Source organism: Corylus avellana, chromosome ca1, assembly GCF_901000735.1.
Source record: "Corylus avellana chromosome ca1, CavTom2PMs-1.0".
NCBI classification, from domain to species: Eukaryota; Viridiplantae; Streptophyta; class Magnoliopsida; order Fagales; family Betulaceae; genus Corylus; species Corylus avellana.
This window is the reverse complement of record NC_081541.1, coordinates 46,533,771-46,550,078: the sequence shown is the minus strand read 5'-3', so window position 1 is coordinate 46,550,078 and position 16,308 is coordinate 46,533,771. Positions and strand designations below refer to the sequence as shown.

The window sequence follows — 16,308 nt, the reverse complement described above, 5'->3', positions numbered from 1 at the left end:
AGTAAGTATTATGAGCACTTACAAATGGATGTGGTAGTCTATGTCTGTAAACAACAATGACAACAAAAGAGAGATAAGGACAACAAAAAAGAGACAAATCACAAATAGAAGCAACCTTGAAACTAGTCTTTTCAAACTTGGGTTTGTTTGTAGGAATTTGAGCACCTTGTTGTCACTGATCATCTTGGATCCATCTTGAAACTGTGACGAGAAAATAATGATAATAATAACAAACTTCCACAACTACAGTATTTGGATGTTAAATTAGTGACATGCAGTTGGAAGCAACAAAAAAAAAAGATATTTTTTCAAGAGAATATATATATATATATATATATACTTGTGAGAGCAGAGGGGAGAAAGTAAAAGGCTACTTCCTTATTGCACCCTCCAGTGTGTTTGAAAAGACTAGCAATTAATGTTAAATTCACATGAAAGACTTGAGCAAATTGCTCTTGGAATCAGCTGGTTAGATCAAGTTGGAGCGGGGAACATTTTGATTATTTGGATTTTCATTAATTTTTTGTTCAGATTGCTAGTAATTCGGACAACAAATATGAAAAATCTCTTATGGAGCCAACGCCTAAATAAGGAGTGGGCCATTCGAGATCTATTCGGACAAATGAGCCTTATAAGAGCTCTCTCATATTTACAACCAAAATTGGTACGTAACAATCCGAGCAACAAAATTGCTGAAGTTCTCTATTCGTTCAAGTCGTGATAGATCTGCTCATAACTAATATGCAAGTAGTATTTTTTTTTATATTTAAAATTGTTGATATTCATGTCAATGGAAGGAGGTAACACAGTGCTAAGACTCATTGAGCAAGATTTTCAATGGAAATTTGGTGGTTGGTAAAGTGCTTCTGTAAGGCCCAGGGGTACGACGGTGTTTATTTTGTATTTGTATATAGGGAGTATTTTGTCTAGTTGTGGTGTTTGTTCTATCTGTGCTGGGCTGCAGTGCCTTGTGCTTGTTAATAAAAGTTAGCTATCATCTATTGAAATAAGAAAGAAAAGAACATAAAAAAGAAGAAGAAATGTACATCCATAATTTTCTAAAAATTCTTCTGATTGAATTCACTTTTGGTGTAAAAAACAAGCTTCTTTCCCAGTGATGTGATGGAAATTTGTGCTTCTCTAAGATACTTCATTGAAGAAACATCCGCAAGTACATCATCCAAATTTTTACAGTACACAACAAGGAGGAGGGGGAAAAGGAGGGGTGGGGGGCACCCCATTTTAACTTAACTGGGATCTGGCCAGCTCAAGAAAATGCCATGGAATTGATGGCTTGCGGGACAGATACCTCACAGAAGGCAATAATTGCAGGGACCAAACTGACTCTCTGGATCATTTGTGATGGCATGTTTTGAGCCATGGAGCTTGATGAGGATAGACCAGATTGACTTGGTCTGCACCAAGTGGTTAGGATGGATCCAGATTTCTAGTATTTTATTATTTGGATTGCTAGCAATTTGAACAATAAATGAGAGAGTGTTCATATGAGGCCAAAATGTACAAGCAAGTAGGTGGGTTGTCCGAAACTTGTTCGGACAGGTAAGCCCGATTCTCTCACATTTATTATCCGAATTTCTAGCAAATCAAGTAATTAACAAACTTGTTTGAAATCTCTTTTTGGTTAAGACCATATGGAGACAAAGCAGAGTGACGGTGTCAATGGATTATTAGACAATTTACTAGAAAATAGTTACATATATAATTGGTATTTTTATTAATAGATAAACATCAATTTGCAATTAGATTATAATTAAATCTTTAATCTCCCTAAATCACTCAACAACTTTACATCAAGTGACCTCTAATTTTAGCTACAAAAGTGCAAGCATTTGAACCTAAACACTTAATTATTTCAAACTATCTACCAAATTCTGCCTAAAATGAGGCTTAAGTTTACCTTTTCTGTTAGTAATTGATTGACAAAGATATTTATCATCTTATAATTGGTGATGGTTACCAGTATCATTTTTTTTTTCTAACTAAAAAGGGCATACAAAAAAGGCAAACTATGACTATTTTATTTAAGCGTGACCATATAACAATAATCAAAACTAATAGCCCAGCAAAATAAAAAAACATAGTGTAATTTTCATTCTCCTTAATGTATTAAGGACTTAAAGTCGGTGTGTTTCCATGAAGTTTCTGCACATGTTGGGGGGGGGTAACAATAACAAAACCCATTCAAAGATAAGCCAGTCCCTTTCATCCAGAGAGCAAAACGACAGGAAATGAGCCTTCCTTTTGCAATAATGATGTCATAATTGTGTGTGAACAGTTATATTCAATCATGCTACTGTTAACATCCCATGCAGGACCTCAACTGTCACCTCACATGTACTTCTTACGATCAACTTCTAACTATCTCCCAGCCTTAGCTTCTTCATGCACTATTCTTCTACCTATTTGTCCGATCGGGACTTCTAATAAATTAATGTATAAATCGTTAATAATTCGGTCAGTAAATATAAAAAAAAAAATTATTGGATTTGCACGTTTGAATTGGATTGTTCATCCATCTATATCAGATATATGAACTTGATAATAATTCTTTCATATTTATTGTTTGAATTAGCTTTCACAAAAATTTCTTATATTTTTTGTTTGAATCTACACGTATGAATTGGGTTGTTCACCCATCTAATAAGATATGTGAACTCTATGATATCTTTCTTACATTTGTTGCTCGAATTGAACTTCATAAGAATAATCGATCTTACATTTGTTGTTTGAATTGGGCCTAATAAGAACTTTCTTATATTTTTTTGTTCATATTGCTAGCAGATAATAAAGTTATTATAAATCTTTTTTCTCATCTTTCACTCGTATTTGCATGTGGTGCAATGAGCTGTTATTATACAAGAGAGAGGTCTCGATGACGCTTATCCATTTGATCAGGGGTAGCTCGAATTGTTCGAAAATTTATCTACTAAAGTAAGCAGATTTCATTGGACATTCCTTTATAAATTGTTTGTATTGTGCAATACGGACAATATGTACAGTTCATTTCATTCAATTTCTTTCATTCTAATCTCACCCAATCACAATGTCAGAGGGATCGACATAATCTCTACTAAAAAACGAAAATAGGGTTTCAGATTAATGATTCATCTTTTTTCACCGACATACAATTAGCAAGTACTAATGCTTTGGCCATTTATATATACAGATTGGCTGCACATTGACTACATCATTCAAGAACATGGGTTTGATCCAAAAACTGTTATTAAATTGCTAAAGTAATTATTTCATCATTGATCAAAATCTTTATAATAGGGTATGAAGTGTTAAATTTTTATATTAAAAATATGAAAAAGACATATATATATATAAAAAAATTCACGAGAATTTAGAAATTTATTAATTAAATAATTGGATTGAGTTACCTTTTTTCAGTACATGGTTGACAATTTTATGGATGAGCCACTTTGCGTCCACAGGTAGGCTACACATTTATGTCATGACTGACTGAAAGGTGACCATTTCTGCGGGCTATGTGACACCCTGTGAGGACCTAGGCATTAGCTTGGGGCCTTCAACCCCTAATATATATATTTTTTTTTTATATGATAGACCCTAAAAAATCAATTATTTTCCTCTTAATTTTTTTTTTAAAAAAATAATTTTATCCCACACCAAAATTTTTTATTCCACCCCGGGTGATATTAACTTTCTATTTTTCCCTTTTATGTGACACTACCCTTGTTCTAAAGTTTTTTAGTCTTCACAATGGATTGAGAATTTAGGGTTTTTTGTTTTTTATGGGATTCTTACAATTAACCGTCATGTAATTTGGATAGTCCAATAAAGAGGAAGGTGGTAAGACAGAGTGTTAGATTGGTCACAATAGATGAGTTCTGTACTTCTCCTTCGTGGGATAAAATTTCAATAGTCAATCGCAGAAGATCTTTATTCGTAACTCATTTACTCTATAAGTTTTTTTTTTTTTTTTTTTACCTTAAAAAAAGAAAAAGAAAAAGTCAATGGTTTTGTGTGGGGACTTATAAACAAAAACATTTTGGGAAGCAAATTAACATTGATTTGAGCTTTATGGGGGGTGGTGGTTTCCAATGAAGGAGGCAAAGTGGTTTAGAAATTGTAAAACTTGTCTAGAACATGGAGACTCAAATGGCTCAAGCTCAGTTTTCAAACACACACAACACTCGTGCATTCTTGGAAACATTAAAAGTATAACGTTGGACTCTGGTCAAGAGAGAAGACTCTCCAAATAGATCTTTGAAACATACAAAAAAAAAAAAAAAAGTATTATCTTAATGCTCTTAATGGGCTTTGCAGAGGCATGATTGTCCTCTAACGACAGATATGGTTTATAAAAAAAATACTTCTTTTGCAGGGGATTTTGATTTATTTTCAATGAACTTTCCACTTCATTAAGCAATATTTGGAAATGAAATCCTAGAAGTTGAGATGCATTTAGTTTCTCGGGTATTGAAATCCTTCTGATTTGGGAAAACCAATTCTTGACCTCGATCAGAATATAAGTTTGAACTTTGAAGCTAACTAGCTAGGCTCCAATTTCCCCATGAATTTTGCTTTGATTTACTCACAAGTGGCTTTGAAAATCAGTCACTAGTGCTTTATTCAGCATGGTTGATGGTCAACATAGCTCTCAAGGTCTTCAACCAAAACGAGTAGTCATTATGGTTTTGAGCAAACCAAAATGATGGTTATCACTAGGCAGAATTAATTTATATTAGACAGTTAATTAATGGGTTGGTAGTAAAGATCTAATAAAGTTTCAACTTCCTAGCGTGAATAGAATCTCATTTTATAGTTCATATTAGATTTTATTGTATTTAACGGTATACATGGTGTTACATTATTTAAATTTTTTAAATGTTATGGCAATGCAGACAACATATACACCATTAAATGCTATGAAATCTAATCTAAACGATAAACTGTTTGCCCAGGGTTCTAGACTTCAATGAACAAAACACAACGAGTTTGGATAGCTCAAAGATACAAAACACAACGAGTTTGGCTTGCCTTTGGTGAAAAAATCATATTGATGCTCTTATGATAAAATAAACGGTTAAGATTGTCTTAAGTGAAAAAACAAACAGCTAAGATTTCAAAATTAATTAGCATTTCTCTTTTTTTACAGCTCTAGTGATTTTTTCACTGGAAGCAAGTCAAACTCAAACACAAATTCGAACAGTTATCTGCATGTATCAAACTTTCAAGGGCATCGTTCAAGACTAAACCGAAGTATAACTCTTTTTGAATATGCAATTAGTTGTGCTTGTTTCTATTGTCTCAGAAGGCGCAGAATAATTCAAATTGTCCCTTGCCTTGTCCCTTTTTCTTTGTTACCACCACACTAAAGAGGGCCCTTTTCTCTCTGTCTCTATGCCATCACTTGGAAGAGGCGTGAGATTCCTTGTTATATATTTGGGTGTTTAAATTTCAGACAGGAGACCTGTCTGCTCCGGTTAGGTAGACTCGACACCTTAGGCTGTCTATGGCAGATGGATCCCGCAACCTCATCTTTTAAACTATCTGAATTTCTATGCAATTCGAGCAATCTAATAATATGGATCTTTATCCCCTAGAAGTATCTAGTTGCTGCCATAAGGAACCAAAAGAGAGGGTGATAATATTGTTGCAGAAGCTGTTAAGTGTTTCTTACTACTTCCTTGAGTTTTACCTCATTAATATTAATCTGCATCTCAATGAATAAAACAGCAATATAGCTCCTGTCCATCACGGTCCTTGCCGACATCATCTTGGATGAATAAAACAACTGCATAATTCGACTTCTTTCGAGCCACTACCTCAACATTTTCACATCACTTTCACATTCACAACATCTTATTCTTATTTTGCTAAATATGAGTTCCACGTGTTGAAATCGCGTTAATTCTTGGAACTTCTATAGGTACTTTGGAGAGCAAAAAGATTCTCTAGCCATTTCAAGTAAAATAAAAAGAATTTATTTTACTGTCTAGATTAAATTTTACATTATCTAACGTTGTCTATGTTTTCTATGTTGTCATGCACTATGTACACCGTTAGATGTTATAAAATGTAATATGAATGTGGGTAACCATACGAATGACTTACTCCACATGAGTTAATAGCAAACATACAAGATGTTGCTTGGTTGATTAACTATAGATAAGTATTAAGGGAAAAAGTAATGAATCAGTCCATTTAATTTGCAACTTTATAGAATCAATTTCTATTGTTTGGATTCTATAGAAAAAATCATTGTGTTTGCTTTTGTATAAAAATGATTTTCTCATTAGCATTTCTAATGTAAGTTAACGCCACATGATCATTTACTCTGTATAAAAGTTCACATCCTAATTACTGCTTTGATGAATACGTTTGACTGTTGCAGCTCAAAAGAGGGCTTCCTTTCATGTAATAAGAAACACTAAACACTCTCACCAAAGCAAATGCCGGGCGGTGCCTGAAAATTAAATAAAAGAGAGAGAGAGAGAGAGAAGTGAGAGTAGTTGTGAAACTACAGAATGTTCCCCCGGTTTCTCTCTCTCTCTCTCTTGGGAGACAACCTGCAAGTCTAATCTCTGACTTCAGCTTTGGCCTTTTCCTTTCTCCTTTTATCATCTTCTCTCCCTGTTATTTGTCTTCTTGGTCTGCAGGGGGTAATTTCTTGACTTTCTGCACTCACTTTGAGCTTTTCTCTTTTACCATGAATTTTTTACCTTAGTTTCTGCACTAGGCCTCATCACACCCCCTCTCTCTCTCTCTCTCTCTCTCTCTCTCTCTCTCTCTCTCTCTCTCTCTCTATATATATATATATATATATATATATATATATATCAATCTTGTTGCTAAGCTCCAAACCATTCACCACTTTGTTCTTCCCATCCAATATCTTTCACCATGGCAGACCCCTACTCCAATTTCTTTACAGGATGGTTCAACTTCATGCCTCTGTTGAATTCTTATCCTCCTCATCACTCCTTCTCAAACAACATCAGTAACAACAAATCTTTCATTGAATGCCAACCTTCTTCACCTCCTCTCAAAGAAGCTCTTCCTCTAATAAATAACTTGAGCCCAACAAGACAAGAAGAACATGATCAGAACTCCTCAAGTAGTGCAGTGGAAGAGGAAGAGGATAAAACCTGCTGGAACAAAGATAATGGTGATGAAACTGTTACTGTAGCCCTACACATAGGCCTCCCTAGCCCTAGTACAGATCTGCAGGGCTGTAGGATGATCTCTCCTCCGGCAGATGATCTACTGACAAATAAGGAAGGAATTAGTGTGGTTTCAGGGTACCCTTTGGAAAGATTCAACAAGGGTCAGTATTGGATTCCAAGCCCTTCTCAGATTCTAATAGGTCCTACTCAATTCTCATGTCCCGTTTGCTCCAAAAGCTTTAACAGATACAATAATCTCCAGGTATGCCCTAGCTAGTTCCTCTTTCTTCTTTTCTCTTCATTTCCTGCTCTTCTTCTTTGAGCTAAATTAAAATTTTCCCTATATTCGAAACTTATCTTTCTTTGTTGAATATATATAAATATATCTAAGGTTAAATCACCGTTTATCCAAAAAACTTAAGTTTATAAAAATGAATGAAATTAATCATTTAATTATGAATGAGCTCAACATCTTTCTTACTAGGTGAAGAAGGCCCAATATGTAGAAATGAGAGGTGAATGATGGATACAAAATTCGAACTCGAAACCTTTGTTATGATCTAACGTTAAATCACTACTTATTCCGAAAACTTAAAATTAATAGGAAGCGATGAATTTAATAATTTAATTTATATTATAACATCTCTCCATTATCCAAGTAAAATATATTGGCTGCATGGCTTTTGGTTGAACATGGCAATCTGACTTAACTGAGACTCAGCTGATCAGTACTTTTCCTTGTTTTATTTGAGGGCATTCATGAAAATGTTCCTTGTGCTTTTGTTACTTTGAACATTGTGCTGTACTGCTGCAACCAGTTGCAAGCGTACGTGTTAAGATAATTCTGATAAGATCTGCAGTGCCTCAGAAGTTCTGGTGATCTTCATCAAGCTCCTGAGCTCATAATCTGAGCCCTCCAGTGTGTCAATGTACTAACTTAAAGAATTTTTTTTTTCTAAGACATCTCTCGTGTCTATTAAAGGCATATATAGATGGGATTCAGATGTTCTTACACTAGGATAGATAGGAGGGATTTAATGTAGTTGACAAAATTGACAAGACATGTCTAAAAATTTGCAGCTGGAAATTCCAGTGAATCATAACGTTTCATTCAAACACAAGAATAGTAAATGTCTGCATCCAAGTCTCAGAACATGTTAATGTGCCCACTGGGAAGAAAAATAGTTATTATCAGAAAAAAAACAAAAAGGTTCTTTGTACTAGAAATTGAGAGATGAGAGATGTCTTTGTTACTTACACTATTCCGTGGTCCTTTACAGGCTGGAACTGGAAGTATGTTCAGATTGGCATTGGTAAATGGAAGTTTGTAACTGGTATATATCTTTCTACGGAAAGAAAATAAATATTATTAAACATCCTTGGACTAAGAAAAATGGATTTACATTTGAAAATATATATATGATTCAAATTTTTATACAACCCAAAGACAAAACAATTAATCCCATCAACTTGGGAACAGCATGAGTACTAAATTCATATTGTATGTATGAATTTAAAAATAAAGCTTTTACCTGCGCATAATTTTTTGGTGGCCACAATAAACGCCGAGATAAATGGTTTTTGCAGGCACTTTTCTTGGCCGCCGCCTATAAATCATGTAAACTAACGTCGTTAAATTAGTGTGTCGGAAATGTGAAACATTTATTGGCGTTTTGCGAGTAATGCCGATTAATTTATTGGTGTTTTGCATAGGTGTAGGATCTCAATTTTGCAAAACCATACAATTATCCTAATTAGAGTGTAAGGGAGTTTGGATATTAATCCAAGTCTATGGTATTTTTTTTTTCTTTTAATATTGCTCGTCTCTTTTTTCTATATGCATGATCTCTCTCTCTCTCTCTCTCTAGATCTCTAAGTATGCTTTTTGGCTGGCTCTGCAGATGCATATGTGGGGTCATGGATCTCAGTACAGAAAAGGACCACACTCTCTAAAGGGAACTCAACCAACAGCCATGCTAAAACTCCCATGCTATTGCTGTGCACAAGGATGCAAGCACAACATAGAGCACCCAAGAGCAAGGCCTCTCAAAGATTTTAGAACCCTCCAAACACATTACAAGAGAAAGCATGGGACAAAGCCCTTCATGTGTAGGAAATGTGGGAAGCCATTTGCAGTTAAAGGTGATTGGAGAACCCATGAGAAGAACTGTGGGAAGATTTGGTATTGCATTTGTGGGTCTGATTTCAAGCACAAGAGGTCTTTGAAAGACCACATTAAGGCTTTTGGCATCGGCCATGGAGCTTTTGGTATTGATTGCTTTCGGGAAGAGGATGAACCTGCATCCGACATTGAAGTTGATGAAAATCCTCAAATTTCATGAGATGAATGAAAATTGAGTTCTCTCTAGGTGAATTCTCTCATCACTTGATCTGATAATGACCTTCACTTTGTTATGTCTAGCTCAATATATATGATAAATTAAAGTTGCTTTATGCCTTGTTTCATTTCTAGCCACCTTCTGCTCCCAATATTGTTTCCTTAATTAAGAGTGTAAATTCACCCATTTAATTTTCAAAGGAATAGGAAAAAAGTGCAACTTTTGTGTCAGCAACGACTGCCAGAAAATATACTACAAGTAATGGTATACGTCACACATTTATCCTACTTTTATCTTACTACACTTGTACAAAGAGTTGGTGATACTAAAGATTATATTTTTATCCCACAATTATCTCGTAATGCGAATGTGGCAATCCCAATCAACTATTGGATTTGTTTTTTTTTCTTTTTTTTAACAATAACATATATAAGGATTAGTTGAAACTGTCATATCAACATTATATGATAGCAATGTAGTTTTTAAAATTACTCTTTTTTTATTTAATAAGGTTTGATCCAAAGGCTACTACACTTTACCATGTTAAATCAATCTTATTAAAGTCAAACAATGGCATATTTTTTCTGCTTCCCAAAGTTATTGTGACGACAAAATCATGCAAAAGAAGGACGCAATATATATAAAACAAATAGGACAAAGTTTTCCTTCAAACTGAGTTGGAGGAACTTCCTCCAACTCAGTCTATAAAAATGACATGTGTCATTTGAACATGTGAGATGCACATGTTTTTTTAATAGTGAAAATATAATCTGAATAAATAATTTTAAAAACTCATATGCATCTCACATGTTATTAAAAAAAAAGATACATGTCATTTTTATAGACAGAGATGAAGGAAGTTCCTCCAACCCAGTTTGGAGGAAAATTCTATCCAAAGAGAAAAATGGACCTCAAATTTCCAATTGCTTGGTCAAAAGGTGTACAAGAATATATATTAGTTCATCGCATATATATAGATGTTGATGTGATTTGATATTATTTGATATTGTCCAAGTCGTGTTAGAGTCCGATTAGGAGTATAAATTTTATAGTACAATAAATAGTTAGATTCTTTCTTTATTAGAGTCATTTAATTCAAGACCTAATTGGTCTATTATGTAATCAATAGTATTTAATTTGTTTATCTATTTAATTGAGAACTATCAATAACAAAGTATAAGTTTATTATTATTTGAAAATACAATTTGCTGTGTTTTGGAGGTCAAAGCTCCCTCGAAGTAGCCATCGGAGATCACGGCTCTCTCAAATTAGCCAATTTATCATTTTCTATATTTTGTTATTAGTTGGTTTGCATCAGACTTCCAGAGATAAGCAACGTTATTTTACAAAGCTGGAAGAGTTTCTTAGTTTCTTCTGGGAGAGAAAACGCCTGATCATCAGTTGTTATTGCATCTTGGCATTCGGTAGCATCAGTCATGCAAGCCGATGCAGCCTGGTTCAAGGCAATGTAGTCTTTGGAGCTCCACTTCTCCCTCGCAAACTCAATGTCATCAATGGCTTCTTCATAGGAGTCTAAGCACTCTGTGTACTGCTGTTTGAGCGCAGGGTCCTTTGTCTGGTGTAGCTGAGTCTGAATCAATGGATAAGCCCCTGCAGCAGTGGCATTGGCCAAGTCTATTGAGACTTGGGCAAGGCCTTGAAGGTCGGCTGTGGCTGTTCGAGGATCAGATTTCAAAGCCTGCATGCAGAAGGCAGGGTCCTCTGTCTTGGAGCATATGAAATTGAGCATGCTCTCAGATATCTTCACAACTGGCCTTGCATTTGTGGGGCAAATGCAGAGCAATATTATTGCTAGTAAATGAGAAATGATCAAGGAAGAAGATGCCGTCTCTTTCATGTTGGGTGTGTGGTAGGATGCAATAAGATCACAAATATATAATGATTCAAGAAAGAAAAGGACATTTATTGTGACAGATTTGCAGATTCATCATTTATTTATATATTAATTACACATTAGTTGCTTATAGATTAACCCAATCCAGATGGACCACAAACTCCTCAAAGCAGGTGAAGGTGGAAGTCATTTGCGAATGCAGCTTGAGAAAACCCTTGTCGCGGCGCAATCTGATGAATACTACCATCAGGAGTACGAATACCCCTATCAAATATATAAACAAACTTCCTAAGAAACTATGGAGATTTAGATGAAAAGTAACAGTGGAAAAAAGGTTTCCAAAAGAAAAGAAAAAAAAGGTCCACTTCACTTACGAAGAGTCTAACGCCTAATCGGATCGGGTTAAAAATTAAGCAACAAAGCCACAGAAAAATAAGAAAGTTATACAAAATAACATGAAAAAAAAAAAAAAAAAACTCAAAACACTGCAGCTGCGACGGAGGGAAGTTTCGGCAGAAACTACACGGCGCGTGAGACACACGCGTCAGTGCGTTAGATCCACACGCAGGAGCATGTGGTCCACGCTCCGGTGCGTGGCGGTCGAAAGGGGCCGTGGAGAGCATCGTCGGAAAGCTGGAACTTCGGTGAAGATGGAGGAGAGGCACGTTTCTGGCTGAGGCTAATAGAGAGAAGTAGATCTAACTTTGGAAAAGCTAATCTTCAAGCCTACACAGATCCGACTAGTGAAGCAATGAAGGAGGCGATCTATGGTTGGGGGGAAGCAGGAGAAGACGATTTGAAAAACTCTAAACAGATAAATATCACAATTTTATGCGGAATTAACGGATATTTATCAAAGCAAACAATTACCAAAGTATGAACAATCACACACAAAGATTTTGGTGACGAAGAGAAAACCTTTTAGAAAACGTTCTAAAAGTAAAACCTCTCCGGGGCAGCCAAACCCAGGAAATCACTATCAAAAGATTATTCAGAGATTACAGACACTAGGAACATTTACAACCCTTTGCAAGACCTTGACTCTGTAAGATCGACAAGCCTCCAACTTGTCTCCTCGCTCACAATCTTCCTCAACGTGATTCTCCTTTATCGGACCCTTCCGATAGACTTCAATTAAGCACACAATCAATACTAACAAAAATCCTCTAAGAGGAATCAATTTGGCTCACAACAAAATAATCACTCAAGCACAACCTCACACAAACTCTCTGAGGGTGAAAATTTGTGCTTCTCTCTTCTATAATGATGTATATATACCCCCGACAAAACCCTAGACCTAACCCACTTAAAATCACGTTTTTGGGCCTAAAACTTACGGGGTGTCCGGACATGTTAATGGGCTGTCCGGACACAGCTTTGAGGAGCAAAATTTGAATTTCTGGAAATGAGGTCCGGACCCGGGGAAGACATGTCCGGACATGGGTGAAACAGCATTCTGAAAATGCTGTCCAATCTTGATCAATAGCTCCGATCAATGGGTCTTTGTGGTCCAATTGAGCTGAAATTTTGCAAGGACGTTCATAACACATAAATCTACATTATGAACGGTGGAGATTGGATTATGAGGATTCTATATCAGTGTTTGAGTCCGTGAACAGTAACCTCTGCATTTTGAAACTGAATTAAGCCAACACAAGAACTAACACGATCAATTGTGACTACTGTTTCTTGAGAGTCATGGATAAATTGTCAAAGACGATGAATAGATCTAGAGAAAACTCTAGAGAGAAGTGAGTTCTCTCACAAAGAAAAGAAGCTCAAAAAGGGGGGGAAACTATGAAAAGGGGATCGAAGGAGGGAAACCAGAAGGTTTGCCCTCCTCCTCAAGCTGCGGTGGTTGTGCTAGAGACAAGAGAGAAGAGAGCTTTTATTTGGAAATGGTGTTTTTTTTTTTTTTTCACCCATCTATTCCCTAAACTATTAATTGCGACAATTTACTCCAAAATTACTAAAACAATGACATGTACCCCCAATATTAACAAAATTATAAAATTACTCTTACTAAAATAAAAATAAAAAAAAAACTAAAATTTATAAAAAATAAAAAAGAATAAAAAAACTAAAAATATATATAAAAAGCAAAACATGGGTGCTGGACCACCCCTGTATGGTGGCTGGACCACCCCTAGGTAACTGGGGATGGTTCAACCACCCACTAGGGGGTGGATCGGCCACCCCCAAGATGTTTTAGGGGGTGGCCGAGCCACCTCGGCCAATATGTTTATGTGAGCCACCCCCAAGCTGTTTTCGGGGGTGGCCAACCACCCCCAAGATGTTCCTAACACTTTTCAGAGGTGGCCGAGCCATCCCTAAGGGTGGATTGGCCACCCCATGCACCTGGGGCGGCTCTATTGCCCCCTGCCACCTCTAGGTGGTTCAAAAGAACCACCCTGTTTTTTTTTTCAACTTTTTTTCTTTTTTAATTTTTAATTTTAAATATATTTAATTTTTTAAAAAAAAATTAGCGATATTTTTGTCTTATTGAAAATTCTATAGGGCTAATTTCGTCATTTTGCTAGCATTATGAGGCACATTGTCATTGTTTGAAAAGTAAATTTTCGCAATGGATAGTTGAAGGGTAAATTGTTATTGAAGTGGTAGTTTGAAGGAGTTAAGTGTACTTTACCCAAAGTATTATCTTAATGGACTTTGCATAGGCATGAGATTGTCCTCTAACAACAGATATGGTTTATAAAAAAATACTTCTTTTGCAGGGGATTATGATTTATTTTCAATGAACTTTCCACTTCATTATGCACTTGGAAATGAAATCCAAGAAGTTGAGATGCATTTAGTTTCTCGGGTATTGAAATCCTGCTGATTTGGGAAAACCAATTCTTGACCTCGATCAGAATATAAGTTTGAACTTTGAAGCTAACTAGCTAGGCTCCAATTTCCCCATGAATTTTGCTTTGATTTACTCACAAGTGGCTTTGAAAATCAGTCACTAGGGCTTTATTCAGCATGGTTGATGGTCAACATAGCTCTCAAGGTCTTCAACCAAAACGAGTAGTCATTATGGTTTGAGCAAACCAAAATGATGGTTATCACTAGGCAGAACTTTATATTAATTAGACACTTAATGGCTTGGTAGTAGAGATTTAATAAAGTTTCAACTTCATCAAAGAATCTTATTTTATGGTTTATATTAGATTTTACTGTATTTAACGGTGTACTGTTACACTATTTAAAATTTTTTAAATGTCATGGCAACACAGACAATATATACACCATTAGATATTGTGAAATCTAATATGAATGATAAATTGTTTGCCTTGGATTAAGATCATACCGATATTCTTATGAAAAAATAAACGATTAAGAGTGTCTTCAGTTAAAAAACTAACCGCTAAGATTTTAAAATTAGCATTTCTCTTTTTTTATAGCTCCAGTGATTTTTTCACAAGAAGCAAGTCAAACTCAAAAACAAATTGGATCATTTATCTGCATGTAACAAGCCGATAACATGGATATGAATCCACATTCTAAGATTGCTATAAATCCTAATAAAAATTAAATAAGGATAATGTAAGGGGGTATATTAGGTGGGTTGCGTTTTATATGTTTTCATCTTGCTCTTTGATTGAGTTCTTGAGTTATTGGGCTAGGAATTGGGTTGTATATAACCCAGGCCCATATTCTGTTTCAGATAAAAAAGAAGTAGACAGAAAATCATCTGGGCCTCTCGAATTGTCCAGTCCTTTTATAATCAACCTCTTACGTTTCATCTCTTCCATTCCTCCATTATCCATCTACCTAGCTACCAAATCACTCGTACAGTCCATATCTCTATCATCCACCCACCAAATAAGTACATTACAGAAAAGAAATTCCTAATTATTACAAATAATGATAAAATACCCTTAAAACAACTGGTAAGACTTAACAAAATTCATGAAGAGTGGGTGGGTCTTTTGTCCTACGTCATGGAAAAACAAAACAAAAAACAAACAGACAAGAATGTAACACTAACCCGATAGCTTCGTGACCAAGAATTAATCCTACAAAAAATCAAGATTTTATAAAAAGTAGCATATAGTTTTGAGTTTCAGAAGCTTTTGGTCTTGATTATATTGCTTCCGGGAAGAGGATCATGAGCCTGCATCCAACATTGAAGTTGATGGTGATTCCTCAATGTCATGAGATGAATGAAATTGATATGAGTTCTCTCTAGGTGAATTCTCTCATCACTTGATCTGATAATGAGCTCCACTTTGTTATGTCTAGCTCAATGTATATGATAAATTAAAGTTGCTTTATGCCTTGTTTCATTTCTAGCCACCTTCTTCCCAATATTGTTGCCCTAAGAGTGTAAATTCACTCATTTTTCAAAGGAATAGGAAAGAAGTGCAACTTTTGTGTTAGCAACTGCCAGAATATATACTACAAGTAATGGTATACGTCACGTCTTTATCCTACTTTTATCTTACTATGCTTGTATTAAGAGTTAGTAATGCTAAAGATTATATTTTTATCTTATAAATATCTCGTAACATGAACACGATAATCCCAATCAACTATTGGATTTAATTTTTTTAACAATAACATATATAAGGATTGGTTGAAACTACTATGTTAACATTGTGGGATAGCAATATAGTTTTTAACATCACTCATTTTTTATTTAATAAGGTTTGATCCAAAGGCTACTTCATCATGTTAAGAACATGTTTGAGATTGCGTTTGAGAAATAGAATTTTTAAGTAAAAAAATGCTTTGCTTTTACCAAAAGTGTGTTTTACCAATTTTTAGACTTTTTGGACCCTTAAAACGTTATCAATTTCTTTTACCAAACGTGTATTTTTTTTCTTCAAACGGACATTTTTAATGTTAAATGCACTTTTAAATCTCTCAAACGCACGTCCAAACATACGCTAAATCAATCTTATTCAAGTCGAACAATATTGGCATATTCCTTCCACTTCCCAAAGTTATT

General features: G+C 35.2%; 2 protein-coding genes across 2 annotated transcripts; one reads left to right on the top strand and one right to left on the bottom strand.

The window, feature by feature from the left end:
* The first annotated feature begins 6,513 nt into the window (after positions 1–6,513).
* On the top strand, positions 6,514–9,783 carry LOC132190392 (zinc finger protein WIP2-like). The gene is made up of 2 exons (XM_059605370.1): positions 6,514–7,419; positions 9,059–9,783. Exons 1-2 carry the CDS (start codon positions 6,895–6,897, stop codon positions 9,497–9,499), a joined length of 966 nt encoding a protein of 321 aa, XP_059461353.1. The 5' UTR covers positions 6,514–6,894; the 3' UTR covers positions 9,500–9,783.
* Positions 9,784–10,711: 928 nt separating this feature from the next.
* On the bottom strand, positions 10,712–11,354 carry LOC132168123 (pectinesterase inhibitor-like). The gene has a single exon (XM_059579211.1). It carries the CDS (start codon positions 11,352–11,354, stop codon positions 10,797–10,799), a length of 558 nt encoding a protein of 185 aa, XP_059435194.1. The 3' UTR covers positions 10,712–10,796.
* Between the last annotated feature and the right edge of the window lie 4,954 nt (positions 11,355–16,308).

What these genes read in the sequence shown, in the direction of transcription:
- LOC132190392 (XM_059605370.1), top strand. Translation starts at nt 6,895, where the DNA reads ATGGCAGACCCCTACTCCAATTTCTTTACAGGATGGTTCAACTTCATG. An exon ending in ACAGATACAATAATCTCCAG is followed by an intron (nt 7,420 to 9,058) that starts GTATGCCCTAGC and finishes CTGGCTCTGCAG; the next exon opens with ATGCATATGTGGGGTCATGG.
- LOC132168123 (XM_059579211.1), bottom strand. Translation starts at nt 11,354, where the DNA reads ATGAAAGAGACGGCATCTTCTTCCTTGATCATTTCTCATTTACTAGCA.